Source organism: Aquila chrysaetos, chromosome 8 (assembly GCF_900496995.4).
Source record: "Aquila chrysaetos chrysaetos chromosome 8, bAquChr1.4, whole genome shotgun sequence".
In the NCBI taxonomy this organism is placed as follows: domain Eukaryota; kingdom Metazoa; phylum Chordata; class Aves; order Accipitriformes; family Accipitridae; genus Aquila; species Aquila chrysaetos.
The window spans coordinates 5,162,565-5,180,829 of record NC_044011.1 but is presented as its reverse complement, the minus strand read 5'-3'; the positions used below and the strand labels follow the sequence as shown (position 1 = coordinate 5,180,829).

Here is an 18,265-nt window from a genome sequence, read left to right as displayed (position 1 = left end):
TCCTTCAAGCACAAAGCTCCACCATGGGTATAGGGCCAACTCACTTCCCAGCCATTAATGAGCTTACTGGATAGAAAGACCAGTTTGCACGAGGAGCCCAGACCAGGCTGGGCTTCACCAGCTGGTTCAACCAGCCGTCATGGGCATGGCTAAGAGCCTGGAGATGTTGCAGTGAGTCACCTTGAGCCAGGCCTGGCACGAATTCCCTCGACTGGTCCAGAAGGGACTACAGGGACCAGGCTGGCACAGGGATTTGGCAATGGGAGACAGAGCTTGGCAGCTCCGCAGCTTTGTGGCCAGGCTGTCGGGGAGCACTTGTTACCAGCTGATGGCTGCTGGGCATCCCATGGATAATGAACGTGTGGCCAGCGTCCAGGTCTCAGGAGATAATGAAAAGTGATGACTCAAAATGAGCTCTTCAGCAAGTCCTTTGGAGGGTGTGCTCTTCAGGAGCAATCAGAGATGCCATCCTCGTGCCACCCCCGCCCCCCCATTCAAGTGGCTTTCATCCATAGGTGGTATTAGCAAAACACTTCACAGCACCTCTCAGCATCCCAGTGGTGTCCCACCTCATCAAGCTTCAGCAGCCCTCCAATGAGTCTACCAAAATCTCTTAATGGCGATTCAATAAATTGTCAAGTGGAGAAATTTATGTGCATGGAAATGACTCTTGGAGTGACTGTCACCCTTAACCCTTTAGAGGGTACACATGTGAGCACATATCCTCTAAGCACCTCTCTGCCAGCCTGGGGAGGATTGGATTGAAATCCGTCTGCTGCTCCTCGGTCTCTGATGTGATGCGGCTCCTTGGTGCCACAGCTCATGTTGAATTTGAAGGAGGACCCCGCTGAGCAGGGAACAGCTTTGCAGCAGCCAGAAAAGACTCCCAACCCAGCTGCTGGAGGAAAAGCCAAGAACCATGTCCTATGGGCTTGGGAAAGCCACGAGAACTGCTTGGGAGCCTGAGCTTGGGATGGACTCCAGCCTTTGGTGCTGGGGCAGCTTTGGATGGCTTGTGCTGTGTCTGAACAGGTGGGTCACCCTCAAAGCAGCTTCTTGGGCTTGGTGAACAAGTACAGGAGAAGGGAAGAGTAGGGCTTCAGCCTGCCCTTGGCAGACAGCGAGCATGGCGGAGGGCTGGGCTGCACAATCCTGCCCCATGATCTTGTCTCAGCAAGGCTCTCCTTAACATGCCATCAGCCAAAGCCACGCTGAAAGCAGTGAGAGAAGCCAAAACGGCTCCAACCAGAGAAGGACGCATGGCAGCTCCAAGGCATGGAGCTTGCTGCATGGAAAGAGCCTATTGCTGTGGCTGCTCTTCCAACGTGCTGCTTCGCAGAGGTTATTTTGGGCAGCCACAGTGGCAGACTTGGGAGCATTGCTCCAAGGCCCTGCTGTTGGCATGGTGGGGAGGACAGCGGACTCAGGTTTGGTGGCATTTGATGGGAGGGGACATGATTTGGGCTTTGCAGAGACAAGACCTGCCTTTCCCTGAGACACCGCGGTGCACCGAGGTTGCCTGTGTGGCTGCCCAGCTGGGACTTCTGTCCAAGAACAGGGAAGCTCTTGTTGACTTAGGTGGCCCAGGACAGAGACCTACCCTGAGCACCCTTGGCCAGTTGCTTGCTTGACATTGCCCTTGGGGGACAATCTACTCCAGAACAAGTGACGGACTGGAAGCCCTTTGCACCATGCTCTGGGCAGCAGGATTTATCCCAAAGGAAGGTGTTTTTGTGCAAGAACATGGGCACTCGAGACAGGCTTGGAGGACAGATTTGCACCTTCTCCAGGGCAAAAGGATGTCCTCAGTCCCTCAGCTGGCTGCAGACCCCAACACACCTCCCATCTGCAGCATCCCCTGGGGGTAAATCTGGGCTGACCTCCACTCCCTGTGGCTGGTTTAATGCCCTCCCAACGTTGGGGACTCCATGAGCTCTCCCTAAAACACCTTTTCACAGTCTAGTTGTGATTCTCCTCGCTGTGGCCACCACACTGGTGATGGTCACTGGCCATTCAGCAGCAGCCAGCCATGAGCTAGCAGAGGTGCAAACACACCCACACATCACATCCTGCTCCCGTGCCTCCAGGCTACAAAACCAGCAGGGTTTGGAGCTCCAGGAAACTTGCCTTCTCTCTTTATTGGGGTAAAGCAGTATCATTTTGACTCAGTTCTACCTAAACTCCTGGCTGCTAATAAATGAGACTCCAAGAGATGACCACAATGCACAACATCCGAGCTGGTCCCACCATCACGGAGCAGATGGGGATGCAGCTGAGCACGAGAGGCTGAGCACGGCCACGGCATCATGCCCACTCCATCAGGAGGTGTGTGAGGATGCGGTGGAAGGGGTAAAGGGGGGGGGGCAAGGGTGAGGAATGGCCCCAGGCAGCCCCCGGGATGGGCTTGTCCTGGCGTCTGCCCCTCACCCTGTGCCAACGCTGCGCCAGGGGCTCCAGCTTGGGGTGGGGGGGCAAGGCAGAAATGACACAGCCCGGCCATTTCCACAAGACCAGCTTTAATATCAGTCATGAGAACGAGGAGAAAGCACAGAATCCATTAACGGGAAAAAAATAAAAAATTTAAAAAAAAAAAAAAAATTAAAAAAATTTAAAAAATTAAAGAAACCCACCGCCCCATGCCCACCCGCCGCAGACGGACTATCCAGGCACTGCAGATGGAGGAGCACGACACAGCAGCCAGGGGGGATGATCCACCGAGAGCCACCCGGTCCGGCCCCTCTCCAGGGATGCTCACCTTGGGGTGACTGGTAGCGCTGAGGAGCCCCGGCGGTGGCCCGGCCTTGGGGGACCCGGCTTAGCTTAAGATTCATCACAGACTGACACGAAGGACAAGAACGTAAGAAGAATCCAAGAGCTGCGACTTTTTGTTTCTTTATTCTAATTCAGCCTACGACGTTAGTAATGGTGATTTCAGGGGATGGCTGGGCCCGCGAGTTCCTTCTTGTAGTGAAAATCAGAGACTGTAAAGAGGAACAGAGCTTATAAAGACAGATAGGAATATATTGCCATAAAAAGAACTGGCATGCAAGTGCTTTATACATTTGGCAGTATGTGAAATGGTGGGGCTTCGGTTTTGTTTTTGGTGGTGGTGGTGGTCTCTTTGTTTTGTACAGTTCAAAAATGAGCTGCTGCCTTCACATCTTGAAGACAACCCCCCCACAGGAAAGGACAACACAAGTCAAGTCCAAGGCGCCTCTCGCTTGGTTTTGGCAGAGTATATATATAATATATATATTTATTTTTTTTTAATGCATAGCGATTTTCTTCCTTTTTTTTAAATATATTTTTTTTAATTTTTTTTTTTTTTTTTTGCCCCCGTTGCAAACCTGAGCTCGGTCCCTGCTTTCCTGTGCAGTTTTCCTTCCTTAGGTGTTGGCACTGTGGAGCGGTCGGACGGTGTCAGCAGGCAATCTCCTCCAGCGTTCCCAGGGTGGCCTGCAGTGGCACGTTCACAGTGTGGCTGATGGTTTCCGAATGATTTGGCATGGGGTCGCAAGTGCTCTGCGGACGGAGAGCGGGGGACAGGGTTACCCCGGGGCCGCTGGGTGCTCCCTGTCCCTCCCCAACCGCTAGCTCCTTTCTTTGGCCGAGCCATAGCATCAATCCTTCGGAAATAACTCAAGCCAAGGCTGAACGCTGCATCTGCATTGAGCGACTTCGCTTGCCTACGGAGCTGACCGCAGGGAAATTTCCTCTTGTCTCCCAATGGGGCTCCTTACCACATTTTCGTCATGGCTCCCTTCCTCTTCCTCTTTTCCAAGTAGGTCTAATAATTTCTCCTTGATCAGCTGCAAAAGAGGGAGGTTGGGTTAAGGTGGGCAGGAACAGGCAAGACATCTGCCGTGCCTGCGTGGGCATCCACGAGGCGCGGAGCAGCCTCACCCAATGGACCCGGGGGCACGGTCCCAGGGGACGCACCGGGTTTGGAGGACACCCTCTAAAGGGTATGGAGAAGGAGACAATCTTTCCAAGAAAATCACCCCATGTGTCAAAACTGAATTCTTCACAGGCAAAAAAACCACCCCAAAACTCATGTTCTTAAATATATTTGGGGGTTTACTGAAAAATGCCAGCTATGTAAGACACTGCTGCTGAAGAACGTATTTTCAAGGGAAATTCCAGAAAGGTTGAAAAGTAAGTGTTTTTCTGAAAAAAATCCATTGGGGAAAAGAAAAAAAAAAAAAGAAGAAAGCTAAAAACGTGGAAAATTGGGTCAGTTCCTAAGGAAGCAACGTGGATGCTGGCTGGCATGCAGAGATGTGTGCTGGGGATTCAGGACCCTGATGAGCCCAGGAGCACAACTCTGCCCTGGGGCAGGACCAAGAGGAGTGGACGATGCAAAAAAACCATCTCTAGGGTCAATATTTCATCCAACTTTGGCTAACCCACCAGAAGACAATAGTTGTATCAGTTTGCTGGCAATCTCAAAGAGTCTACAAATGCTTTGGTTGAAAACGCAATGAGTTTGAGGTGTGCTGAACCCCACCTTGATGAAATCCGGAGCAGATTAGATCAACCACGTAGATTAGGCAACCTTTAAGACATTTTATTCCTTTTCTCCCTGTCTGGTGGAGGTTAAATATCTGTCGTGGGTGACCATGAAGATGCCCCAGATAGGGCATAGCTGGGTGAACCCCCAGGTGTGCATGGAGAGCCTCTACAAGGAGACAGGATGCTTTCTTAAGTCATGTTTGCCCCAAAAGAAGAAGAAAAAAAGAAAAAAAACACAAAACAGAAAAGTCTTTGCCAAGTTTTATAAGCAGATATCAAACAAAGGGGTAAAACAGAGAAGAAAAATCCAAACTTTGCGAGGTTTATTACCTTCTTATGAAAGAACCCCAAGAAAGCCGGGAATAGGCGATTTTAATGAAATATTGTGTGCATTCAGCCTGAGATATAAACTGAGGCGCAGGTTTTGTTTGCACTCCAAAGCCATTATGAGCTTTATGCTTGTAATTTTCAATATATTTTATTGCAGAATAATGCCACCAAGTGCTAACAGCTGCCCAGAAGGGACTGTGATGGGGAGTGACTGTCTTAAAATGTAAAGCCAGCATCCCAACTTTAATAACATTAAGAGGTTTTTCAAGATGCCCCAGCGAGCTCGGAGCAGAGACCGTGGTTGCCTGACATCCCTGTGCACCCACCTGGCTTGGCACACATTAATGCGACAGCCATTAACGACCCCCGACTGCAATATCTCACAGGATTAAAAATCCCTGGCCCCATCATGATACAGGGCTGAGACAGGGCTATGAGAGCGCTGCACTATGCAGGTCTAAGATATTGCATATTTGGGTGCAGGGGACCCAAAGCCATTGCACTGAAATCACCAGGCAATGAGCAGATGAGCTGAATTAGCAGGAGGCACCTTCCCGGGGACAAAGGCAAAGGACCTTGGGCTGGGATGTGCCAGATTTGCTGGGAACTGCCTGTCTCCATAGATGTTTGCATCCTCCTTGAGCCATAAACTCATTCTTTCCTGCTCTAAAACAGGACACACGGTTGTATGTTTGGGTCCCTGGGGTCATCTTCGTGCAAATAGGTTGCTCCTCGGTGGCGTGCATCCAGCTGCACCTCCTCTCCCTGCCTCAATTCCTCTTTTATAAACAAAAATCATGAGCCTGAGCCCCAGCACGAAGCCTTCTCCAATGTGATGATGAAGAGTGGGAAGGAAAATCAACAACTGGCAAAGAGGATGCTCCAGGGAGGGTTATTTTGAACCGTGGCCCATTTAGTTAAAAAAAAACACCATGGAAGAAGTCCAAATGGCAGGAGGGTGCAGAGAGCAGCTGGAATCTGCTTCTGCGCTCGCAGGGGCAGTGGCGGAGGACGCTGGAGGGACGATGCCCGCAGGCAGGCTGTGACGGCATGGGAGTGCCGAGGCCCATGTTGGCACTGCGGCATAGAAAAGCCGAAATCCCCTGGGAGATGCTGAGCTGTGCTGCTGGGCTGAGATCAGCGTTCACTGGGGGAACTTACTTAGGCAAAAAGAGATTAAAGATAAATAAGGGTTGTAACTCTGCTGCTGGAGGGCAGGAGGAGGGAGGGCTGCCAGAAAGCAACATCCTCTCCGGACTGCTTATTGCAATAATTCCCATTAAAGAGGGCTTGCATTTTTCTCTGGAGCAGCTGCTCTCGGCCACCATGGAACCACGCTCGAACTCATCTCGGTGCTTCCTAGAAAGCTCCTTGCTCCAGGGCTGCTGGCAGAGCTGCAGACAGCAGATAACAGGGACTGGGGTTTTTCCACCCCCCGGCAGCGGTACAAGGTCTGGCCTTGCTGCTTCTCCCGCCTGATGGCTGGACTGGGATGCAGGCATTAATTAAAGGTGTTTTTATGAGAAGATGATAACAGCGTGCTGCTGGGAGAAGCCCAACTGGGGATGGGGACAGGAGGGTGCAGCAGCAGGTCTCCAGCCAGCACTCCAGGCAGTGCAAGCTTCAGGGTGGGAAGCAGCACAGTCACATGGAGGTGGTGCTTAATTAGCCTAAGTGAGAAGCAAACCTCATTAGCAGAGGCAGGGTGCCAAGCGAACCTGGCTATGCCATGCCATGGCTGCATGCCAGCCCCCCCGCCATGGAGAGCACTCGCTGATGCAGAGACCTCCGCACCACACTACACAGCCGTGACCGACTATTTAGCACTATTGTGGAGCATTAATTATATAGTATCATTAATTAAAATTAATAATCCATGTGGGCACAGTGGGCATGGAGGTTCCTGGTCCGCAACCACCCCAGCCTGGTATCAAGTCTGGCAAACCCACACCCCGCCGGAGGAACAAGGCGAAGGGCGAGGGTCTTACCTCGTATATATAATCGAAGAGCTCTAGTATAGTGAGGATGCTAGCACCGATAAATAGCCCCATCTGGCCTCCAATGTCACCTAGGAGAGAGAACAACACGTGGATGGTTTTTACCCCTGGGGTAAAAGCTCTTAGAGGCACCCATGCAACCGTGGGGCAGCTGCCCTGGGAGCTACCGTCCCTGAAGAGTGGGGAAATGCGAGGGATGACACCCAGAAACACCAACAGCTCTAACGCCATGAAAAGCATCCCAGGAAGGACGTTGCCGGCCACCAAAGCATTTCTTCTGCTAACGAGGCCATCAGCTGGAAGCCTAATGAGGATGCAATACCGCATGCTGGCATCCAAGGAAGCCATCTGTCAGAGTTAGATGGCAGGCTTTATCCCAGGAATCCCAAAGCCCAATTCCCAAACCGGGCGGGGAAAGGAGAAAGATGCTGGAGAAGAATTAGGTAATGTCCCCTGGAGCCAAGAAAAAACCCAAACCTGCCAAAAAGAGGAAAGGGAGATGGCCTGCTTTTTTAGGGGAGCATCTCAAGGCTGTCTGCAGGGCTGGGGAAGGGCTGCGGAGGAGGCACCACGGGGAGAGGAGACTTCCAGGAATCTGCTGGGAAGATAACTGCTGACATGAGATGCTGTGCTATGTCAAACCGTGTGCTTCAGGGAAGACAAACCTCATGGATTTTACTGCAGAGCACCCACGGTTCAACTGTGTTGCTCCCCAGAGCAAAGTCACCTGCGGGTGGAGGGGCTACGGGACCTTTGCTGGGGCTGTCCATGAGACAGAGACAGAAGAAAGAGGAAAAAAGGTGCTTGGGGGCAAAGTGCTGGTTCAAAAGGGACTGAGGACTGGGGGAAGATGAGACTCTGCCCAAAGCCCGCAGTGCCCTGGGAACAAGGGTCATGCAAGGTCGTACAAATAAGGAGGCTTGTGTCAAAGAGGCTTCATCACCAGCCTCCTCTTCCTTGCCGTAGCACTCTTGGGGAACCCACAACAGGAGCAGAAGGGCTCACAGCATGCATGTTCTGCAGAGCTATCACTGCGGGGTGACGTGGGGGCACCCAATGGGACGTGGGTGCTCTGCTCCCTACAGTGTCCCCATCCCGGGGCAGGCTCGCAGCGTCTGGCTCTGCGGGATGGCCCGGCTCCGGCTTTCAAATGAAGGTGCTGATTGTTCTCTGCATCCCAGGAGGGATTTGGGGATTAGGGGTGGCACATGGCGGGGATGAGCATGGGCACAGAGCATGCTTGCTTCTCCTGACCAAACACCTCCACCCCCAAACCCAATGGGTCGCAAGCACCCAAATCTGTAGCCGGCACCCACAAAGCTTGACCCAGTTTGAGGCTGAGCAACCCAACAGCTCCTCCAGCTTCTCCATCAAGCTACGGGGCACCACCCAAAAGCAAAGGGCTCAGGGTCCTGGCTGGCAAGAAGGATGGATTTGGAGCATGTAAGAGGTGATGGGCAGATGGTTTTAAGAGCTGTCCTCCACACACTGCCCTTCCAGCATGGGGGGCACCACAGAAAGCACCCATCACCCATTCCACCTGGGGATTTCCAAATAATAGGGCTCTGGTAGCAAGCAGAGATGGAGCAGCTCATGTTAATCTTTCACAGGTGACACATGGACCAGCTGTGGTCCCTGGGACATTCCTGGGATGGCTTGGTGTTAGAAGGAAAATAAGAGATGGGGTTGAAAGCATGCTGGCCAGAAAGGTGCCTGGACCTTGCTGGGATTTTCAAGGCAATGCACATAAGCTGTGCACCCACTCATAGCATCTCTCTGTCCCATAAACACACACGGGCTCCTGCACAGGCTCACACAGACACCAAATTGCCCCCCTGATCTCTCCTTACCAAGTAAGGCTGCCACTTCATAGGCTTTCTTCTGCTCAATTGTCTCATAGTTGAGTGCTTCAAAAAATATGTCCAGCACAAGAATATTCTCTCTGTAGAAAGAGGACAACAGCATCAGCCCATCAGCCACCAGTGGCCTCGTGTGCTTTGGGACAAGAAGAAAAAAAACGGGACTTTGGGGCTTTACTCCCCTCTCTGTCCTGACTGTTCTCTTTCTGCGGTCCTCAGCAACCCACAGACATTTGGACCTCCTGGAGACCAAGACCATAGGGCACCGTCAGGACCCTGGCAACCTTAGCAGAAGCTGGAAAATGTTTCCCAAAAATCTCTCATGATCTGAGCTCTGGATCTCACTTCGATGATAACAGCAAGAGTCCAAAGGATGCTTAATATGGAATAACTCTTGCTGCCTCCACAAGGCAATAATGTGTCCAGGGCTTGGAGAGGTCCAAGACAGCGGCTGCCTGAGGTCCACAGCCCAGACTTAGGTAGAGAGCAGCCATATCTCAGACAGGGCCAGCAAGACTGGGCTTCCCTGTCAAAATAAGAGGAGATTTTGCACTTTTTTTGGTGGGTATGGAGTATGCTCATGAAGATGAGGCCAGGGGCGGAACATACAGTTGTCTGGAAACACATCTACTGAAAAGAAAGCAACCTACACCTCATCTCTTCAAGGGTTTCACCCTGGAGGACATACCTCTGGTGATGGAGGCATTGGCAAGGTCTGGTCTTAGCACAGGCTGGTTTAAACAGCCAATGGGGCTTTACAGACACTTCCCCCCCATAAAGCAAAGGAGATGTGTTTTCTGCAACACTCACGAGATATATTTTTCCGACTTGTTGAACTTCTTCTCCAGGTACTTGGCCGAGGTCTTGCTGGGAATCTTGACCATGGAGAGCTCTTTGTTGTATCTGGTCAAGTTACAAGGTGTCCTGCAGATGCAGTAATTGCTGTCCTTTTCAGCAAGCAAACCTGGAGAAGGTCACAGAGTTAGATCTCACGGAGTCAGGGACATGCAGCAGATGTGGGAGCAGAGGTTATGCCACCCAGAGAGGGGCCGAGGAGTCACATCTCAGAGGAGTTGCAGGAAACCTGGTCCCGGCTATTTCTCTCCCACTTCATTCCATGGCCATCCCCACCATCTTGGAGAGAGGCCTTTTGCTGGAGGCTACATTCTGTTATCAGCATCTGCTCAGGGAACATGTAGTGATTGAGTCTCCTAAATCCAGACCTAGAACAGGTCCCTCTATCCCAAATCCAGACTCAAACCCAGACCCAGAGGTGCTCCCCTCCTCCATATCCAGGGCTGCCCATTATCCTGAGGGTTTCTGCGCTGATGGAGCCCCATGCCCCAAGTAGAACCAGAAGAAACTTTATCCCAGGGTGCACCCAGCCCTTCCCAACAAGTTGGGTCTCACTAAAAACCCATCTCCGGGTTGCAGCTGCTCTAGATCACCCGAGTCGTGCCAGCCAGGAGGATGCAGGCTACTGGAAGTCCCTTCAGCTTGGGACACCCGTGGTACCCAGGGATATATCTCTTGGTACTCACCGAGCGCAGGCTCTGCGCATTCCTTATACTGCTCCGGGGTACAGAAAGGAGCATCCCCTGCATGGAGAGGACACATCCATCAGTGGGCATCAGCCACCGCTGCTGCAAGGGAGCTGCGGACCGCTGGGCTCTCCGCGGGGACCACAAGGACCTCCCGTTAGCAAAATGAACCCAGGTTGGGGATGGGCAGCAGGGATATTGCAGCGTCTGCCCCACCTTTGCCTGCCGCGGGGGTCTTTTCTTACAAACCGAGGAGGGGGCTGCTGGAAATAACACCCAGGGGTGTTAACTGGGGCTAAATAAGAGGAAATCAGACCCATGTCCCTCTGCCATTTCTTGCCCCTATTTCAGGGCATTTTGCAAAGGCTATTAGCATCCTTCTTTCCTTAGGGAAAGGTATTCCCAGCTCCTGTAATCCCTGGTCCCTTCCCAACTCATTAACCCTTAATGACCCACGCTGGATGGAGGAAGGGAGTCCCTGCCCCGCCGGCACACTAACCTGGCATGTGAACCATTTTGCAGTTGCAGTTTTCCACAATATACCGGGTCTCGCAGTCGATCCTGCAAGCCGTGATACTGTAAACGGGAAAGAAGTCTAAGCCCATATCCGACGAGCGACATTCACCCCACGGCGGAGGCAGGTACGTCAGCTGCAAGAGAGGGAGGAGCGGGGTGTCAGGGGACGCTGGGGACCAGCAGCGAGGAGTGGGGCGCAGCATCTCCCTCCTCTTGCCACAGAGGAGCCCCCAGAGCACAATTTTAATGATGGTTTTAAGAAGGGGAATGGAGGGATGGCTCTGCTCAGAGCGGTGATGCTGTGGGAGATGGTGCTGGGCTGCAGAGCAGTACCTTGAGCAGCCTTGGAGAAGGCAGACAAGTCAATCATGTCCTTTTCCAAACACCCATGCTCAGGGAGAGCCCTGTGGAGCTGGATACACGCTATCCGCCCTCCTGGCGCCCCATGATGATGAGGAACCTGTCGTCTTCTCCCCCATTTGCACATCACCTCATGTGAGGCCCATAAGTTGCTCTGCTCAGTGCTAGTGCAATGCAAACCCTTCTGCTGTTACCGCTTTATTTAACACAAATGCAGAGATAATATAAGCAGGACTCCACAATCCACCACAGAAACCTTAATTCACAGCCCAGAACATGCTGGAGGAAAAACAGTCACTCTCTGACCCCCACGGCCAAATCTACCTTGTTCCTCTTCTGTCTGCAGCTTGGCAGCCCTTCCCGTTTCTCTTTATCTTTGCTAAATGCTCTATACTACTCTTTGCTAGAGAGCAGAAAATAGCATTCCCCTAACCCCTCCTTCTTTCTGTTTTAAAGCAGTGTCCAATTTGCTGTGCTTTGCTCCAAACACAGAACGTTTTGTGCTGGCAAAGCACGTTGGCTGAACAAAAACATTCCTTTAAAAACTGTAGTAACATTAATCACATCCTAAAATAAATATGTAAACATATGTTGATGGACTGTGAGCCTAGGATCTAGTGGCAAGGCTCCACGGTGCTTGTTTCGGGTTTCTTCTGGAGTCATGTGGGAAAGGGAGAAGAAAAGATAAGACCCACAAAGTGGAGGTACATTGCAGATGCTGTTGGATAAATAACGACCCCATGAATCCTTCAGACATGGACCTGGGGTAACTACAACAAAACTACCACGGTGTGAGCCATTTGGAACCCATGCTCTGCTCTAGGTCTTCCCCATGAGATCTCCTGTGAGAGCAGAGCTCCGGCTCTCCAAAGCACCCTGTGAAAAGATGTTCACCTCGTGCACCAGCTTGCAGTGCTGGTAAAACTCCCTGTGCCTTTGACTTATGAACCACTCAGACGTTAAAAACCCATAATGGGTTTAAAGTGCAGACAGGAAGAAAAAGATGAGATGTTGGGACGAACATGTTTTGTGGTGAGGACAGGTGGGTATGGGAAAAGTCTGCCTTGGAGGGGCATGAAACCTGGAAGCTAAAGGAGAGTTTGGGGAAGATGCCAGGCTTCCTGCCCTGTGGGGCTGGACAAGGTCTCAACTCAGCCAAGCCAAAGTAATTCCTTCTCTAGGAACAATTTTGCCATGAACAGTTCCCATCCAGGAATCCAGAGGCACTTTGCTTATTCCAGCACTTCGCTTGCTGCATCTATCTATGGGCACTATACTGTTCCCAGTTACTTCTCTAACAGGCTGTTGCACGCTTTACCAGACCAGCTGGAACCATGGACATGGCAGCACTGTGACATACCCATCTTCTAGATGGGCCACAGGTCCTCCTCATGATGAGATGATAGTTCAAGGTCTTCCCTTGCATGACCCCAAGGATAGACCCGAGAAAAGCTCAGACCCTGCTTGCACAGGCGTGAAGGGGTCTCCATGTGATGGTGAACCCTCTTTGGCTCTGCTTCCCCCATCAGCTGGAAATCACCAACTCCCTTCCTCGGCTCCTGTGAGCATCATCCCCGGCCTCAAGTGCCAATGAAACAGAAAACTTTGCAGTGATGTTCAGCCACAGCAGATCTGCGTGGTCAGTCTGCTCAGCGCCTCTGCGTCCTGGTCTGCACGTGCAAAGAAACAGGACGCTATGAATGCCAGAGCTGGCATCGCCCATGGGTGCCCAGGCTGCTCACTGAGGGACATGAGCTCTGGCATTCCCAAAATCTGCCTAAATCCATGCTGCTACTCAAGCTGCTTTGAAAAAAAACAGCAGCGACAGCTATTTAGCTGCTCGGAGCGACACACACTGATCTCTGCGCTCAGCGGGTCCAATCTGAAGAACAGACAATATCCACACCAGGTGTGAAAATGCAGCAGGTGATGGAGGGATCCCATCTGTGGGGACCAGCTGAGGCATTAAGGGAAAAAAACTCCCAGTTCCCAGCAATCTCAGCATCCTCCAAGAAACATGCCCGAATGGGATGGTTTTGAAAGTCAGCAAAGCAGCACCTTGGAATGAAAATATCAAGAGCGGCTTTGTGACAATAGCGAAGTGCTGTTTGAAGGGGATCTTTTCTCATTTGCTTTACACTTGCAATATAATAGAGTACCAGATGCCATCATTTAGTCATCTGCAGTGGAGAGAGGGGCCCATATGTTGCACGTTGTATGATAAAGGAGAATAAATAATTGCAGTCTCAGATGGTATCAGCTCTCTTCCAAGCACAGCTACACACAAATCTTTTAAGCCCTTTAAATTTTATTCTGAATGTAGGTGATGGGATCAGAAAACGATGGAGTCGCAATCAGATATTTAGCTTACACATTTTTTTGCTCAGCCAGTGTTGGATTTGAGCCACGGTGCTTGTGAACTGGCACCGCGTCTGCAGGAGGTGCACAGGCTGAATGATTAATTAAACCTTAATCAATGCAACTTCATTAACAGAGTTATGGCCCATTTTGTAGCCAGGACCATGAGCACCAACTACCCCTATACCGTGAAGCAAAGCTGGTTTGCATCTCCCCAAAAGCGTGGCATTCCTTGGGGATTTGCTGCCTTGACACGCACACAACCCCATGCACACACTTGCACACTTGTGCGTGTGCAATTCACTTTTCTCCAGCTTCCTAAACAAGCAGGAATAGGTGCGGCACACCTCCCCTGCCACGTGCCAAGACTTTTGTGCTCCCCACTGCTCTCTGAATTGCTCATTTTTGCTCAAGAGCAAAAAAAGCCTCTTGGTACATTTAACACTGGTGGAGATTTTTTTGCTCTGCAGTATAAAGGCTTTCCCAGCTTTCGAGAAAAGCACGTTGTATCTGGGACTGGCAGGAGACTCCAGGGAAGCTCAAATTTTTACTTTTTAAAGGAAATTTCCCCAGTGAAACTCCTGGCCATGAAGCAGAGCCCTATCGGGTGCGACACAGGCACCTTGGTGCCACCTTGTTTTATATCAATCCCTACCTCTTACATCTCTGTATCACAGGGCAGGGATTTCTTGCTGCTGGCCATGCCTCTGAGCAGAGCCCCGGGATGCGTCGGCTGTAACCAAAGCATCTCCCACACCTGGGGGACCGGCACCGGGAATCCATGCGCTTCTCCCTCCATCACTGGTTCGGTGGGAAGCAGCGCTGCAGCAAGGGTTCATTTGAAGTATGACAGGCAAATCTGTGCTTCTTCCTTACGGGCAAGATTTTAGAGACAAATTTCCCTGGGCTGGCAGTGTTGGACCCTCCCTTCCCTTGAGCAAGTCAATGAACTCTTCTCTCTCCAAGGGGCTCATCAAGGGGCTATTACCTGGAGCCTCCACGGTAATTACAGCTTGAAAGACTCGTTGCTTTCCTCGTGCTCTGTAATTTGTAATCAGAAGCAAACTCTCGACTGATCAGCAGCCAGATATGGATGCGGGACCTCTCTGGAGGGAGAAGGCACATCATTAGGGATGGGGCTCTGCAGAGAATAGGGGAGCCACATTTCCCAGATCCTGCCTCAACATCCAAAGGTAATTTGGTCCCAGGAAAGCTCCCTTCACATTTCCTAGGTGGTTTTGGTGAGCAGGCACCAATGTACCAAGTCTCTGATGTAGTCAACTCTTGTCCTGACCTTTTCTTTCCAATTATCTCTGAAGGCAGCTGCTTTGTTACTGTCTGTGTTTAGAGCCACAGCAGCATCGCTCACAGGTACGAGGCAGGACTGCCAGGACTGCTGTGTGTTGCATCCTCTGAAATACTCCCCATTATCCTTCAAAGAAGACACTATCCAGCCCCAGAGCCACGTATGGTTTCACCCATCAAATATTGCACCTTGCAGTGAAAGACTCAAACCAAGGGGTCAAACTCTTCCGCAGGGTTTCCTGCCCTAAAGTGCAATGGAGCAGGATCCCCAGTTTCTTCCCTCCAGCCCCTGTGGCTTCTCCCCGGCAGACCAGCCCCATCCCTGCTCCCGTTGCCTCTCCCACCTTGGCACAGGATTCCCAATACCCTGCAAGCCCTGGGGTTAATGCAATGGTGAACCCATCCATAGGAGCATCCTTCCTTAACCCCCTCCTCACCAAAATGAGGCTGCAACCTCAAGCAAAGCCTCTACATCCAAAGTGCTTGGCCCCAGAGAACTGCCCGAACAACTCATTTTAGACATTTGACATTTGAATTTCCTGCCCACGATGCTAATGAGGCCGCTGCATCGCCTGGAAGAGCACACCGGGGAGCCGAGCCTGCCTCGCTAGCCAGCAAACAGGAGTACGCGTGACGGAGCAATCCCGCAGACCACGGCCACATAAACAACGTAAACGGGAGAGACACTAATTGGATTTGATTCCTCTCCCCTGCAGCCCCTCCTGCACAGCGTGCAGCCATGCAGAGGTCTCCTCGTCTTGAGAGAATCGCTTTCTCTTCTTCCAGGTGATGCTAATTTCAGGTTGGCAGGAGGGCTCCGGTGCTGGACCTGTGGAAGCTGCGCAAGGATGCTGAGCTGCTCCCTGCCAATCTATCTGCTCTGTTACCACCAAAGACAAGCCACTTTTCTTCGAAGCTGAAGGAAAAAAACCCATAAAATCAAAAGCAAAAGCAGAGGTAAAGGCAGCAGGGGCAGCTTCTGCCCTCGGTTCCTGCAGGAGAGTAGTGCTGAGCTCTAATTTTGCTCCGCTGCCGTGGCAGCTTTCCAAGGGCACGTACCCCTCCCCGGCACCACGCCATCTCACGCTTACAGAAATTCAGCTTCAGCCTCTAATTGAGGTTGACAAACCCGCGTCCTCGCACTTTTGCAATTGTTAATACTTAATTAATTAATGAAATGCTTTTTAAATTCTCTTGATCCTGGCTATTAGGGATTACGACAATCGGTTACAAACTGGCAGGCGCCAAAAGGAAAAGGAACAAATTGACTTGTCTCCTTAAAAGCAGGATGGATCTTGCTTGCCCAAAACGCAAGGAAAGGAAGGGTTGCTCTTGGCAAACACGGAGGGGAAGCGGGTTGTGGCGGTGGGGGCCGTCCAGCACAGCCTCCTCCCTGCCACAGCCCTTTTTCCTGGCCACGCTGCTGCCCTTCGTGCGCTGCTCTTGGCACGGAGCCTCCCGATAACTGCCAACATCTGTCTGCAGCCGGAGAGGTCTTTTTTTTTTAATTTCAGTGGTATCTCTATTTTTTCTGCATGTTTAATTTTATGCATTAGGGAAGATGTGGGAACATGGTGGAGATGTTGCCAGCACGAGGTTGGGGCAGTTTCAGCCCAGTTTGCAGCTGGGCTCTGCGATGAATCTGGCTTTGGGGATACATCCTGCATCGACTCGGCTCTGGCCTACAGCTCAGCCCCTCTCGTGCCTCCTCCAAGCGTGGGTCCCCACCTGATGCCACCAAACTTCAGGCAGTGATCAGCAAGGAGGGATGCGAACCTCACCCTGAATCTCGCAAAGTCTATATGGGGTGTGTTTGCATTTACTCCAAATGAAATAATAACCAGAAACCTCCGTTCTTTAATGAGACATCAAATAGCATCAACTTAATAGAATTTCAATCCCAGACAGCTTTAGTGCTTGTAAAATGCTTAAAAAGCTCAGCGTACACACAGCTCGTTGGCACCATCTCCCAGTTAATGATGCTGGAAGTTGTCTATTTGCAGTCTCCCTTTGCCGTGCCGGGTACGATACAGCTGTTCCTTCCCATTTGCTCCCTTCACACAAGTATCAAAGAAGTTGTGTTTAAGGACAAGAGCTTAGCCCTTCCAGCCCCTGGAAGGTCCCCCTGAGTAGAACTCGGGGAAGTTATATAGCTCACGAGTCCCCAGGTGCTGGAGGTGAATAGGCACCAGAAGAAAAAATGTGATTTTTGGAGCTCCAGGCTCCTCTGGGTCCCCATTTCCTTGGAAATAATTTTGCAAATCAAATAGCAATACTGAAACCTCCTGTGGCTCCCCAAAAAGTCGAGGGCAGCCCCTTCTGAGCCTCATCCCGGGTTTACTCCCAGGACCCGCTGGACGGCTGCTCCCGGCATTTGCTGCACTGACCATCTACAACTTGCTTCTAGCTCCTCCCTAAATGAGTTGTACCCTTCGCTCATGTGCAAACTCAGTCTTAAATTGCAATAAACTCTGCCCTCTCCCTCCTGCTCACCTCCTTGGCATATTCATAGGCAGCAAAAATGTTCCCCCTCATTCTGCCGGACACGGTTGGCTGTAATTGTTGGACTACATATTGGCCAAACTCTTACAGAGGTGCCCAGTTCGGGGGTTGCGTGGTGGGAGTTGGACCCTCTGAAGCTCTCCTGTCCTCAGTGAGCAGCTTTCCATCTTTTTAAAAAAAATCCTCTTATCCATATAATATAGTGAAGGGTGAGCAGGAGCACCCAGACCATTACTTCATCTACATCCCTGACGTTTTCTCTTACTGACCTCCTTCCTAAGTGAGCCCTTTCCAATCTCTCCCCATTCAGACGCACTGTTCCTGGCCCTGAGTAATTTCTATCACTTGCCTCCAAACCCATTTTCTTTTGTGTCTTTTTACAAACAGGCTGATTCACTCCTAATACTGTTTTCCAAGCAAAACCACTCTGCTGCCCCACAAAAACAGCCGTGCAATCATTTCTGTACATCTCCTGCTTTGAACCGCTCCTGTGCAATGAAGTTTTCTATGCGGCTGGCCACCACAGCCTGCCAGTTTTGCTTCTTGTTCCTGAATTAATTCAGAGTCTGATGATATACCAGAGGAAATCAACTGGGAGAGTGTGTGGGACTGAGGGGAACAGAAAGAAATCAGTGAGTGAATGTTTTTCCAGGAGGATGTGTAAGACCGTAGGTAGAAGATGCTCTGAGGGAGGGTTAGGAAACATGGGAAATACTATTCAATTGCTCCTAATTTTCAAATGCCACTGCCTACACCCTGTTTGGAAATATGGGTTTCAGAAAGATCACTGCCAGACCCCGAGTCCCATTTTCCTGCCTCTGTAATTACACTTTTGATACTGCAGTTGTTGGTAGCTGATGCTCTCTGTCCCATGCAAGCATTACGAGGGGATGAGTCTCCAAGGCACACTAGAGTCCTATTAAACAATATTGCTCCATCTTCGAACCTGTTGCTTAATTGAAGCCTCTTAAATTTTTATTGCCAA

General features: G+C 51.0%; 1 protein-coding gene across 2 annotated transcripts in view; it reads right to left on the bottom strand.

The window, feature by feature from the left end:
- Nucleotides 1-2,499: 2,499 nt before the first annotated feature.
- Nucleotides 2,500-18,265, bottom strand: part of ASIC2 (acid sensing ion channel subunit 2) — a 515,609-nt gene continuing 499,843 nt past the window's right edge. For both annotated transcript variants that reach the window (XM_030022770.2, XM_030022771.2), the window contains exons 4-11: nucleotides 10,739-10,889; nucleotides 10,240-10,296; nucleotides 9,509-9,662; nucleotides 8,690-8,781; nucleotides 6,831-6,910; nucleotides 3,741-3,809; nucleotides 3,348-3,522; nucleotides 2,500-2,981 (exon numbers count right to left, since the gene is read on the bottom strand). In XM_030022770.2, the coding sequence (XP_029878630.1) occupies nucleotides 3,421-3,522; nucleotides 3,741-3,809; nucleotides 6,831-6,910; nucleotides 8,690-8,781; nucleotides 9,509-9,662; nucleotides 10,240-10,296; nucleotides 10,739-10,889 (705 nt within the window). In that variant the 3' untranslated portion in view covers nucleotides 2,500-2,981; nucleotides 3,348-3,420. The remainder of the gene's footprint in view (nucleotides 2,982-3,347; nucleotides 3,523-3,740; nucleotides 3,810-6,830; nucleotides 6,911-8,689; nucleotides 8,782-9,508; nucleotides 9,663-10,239; nucleotides 10,297-10,738; nucleotides 10,890-18,265) is intronic.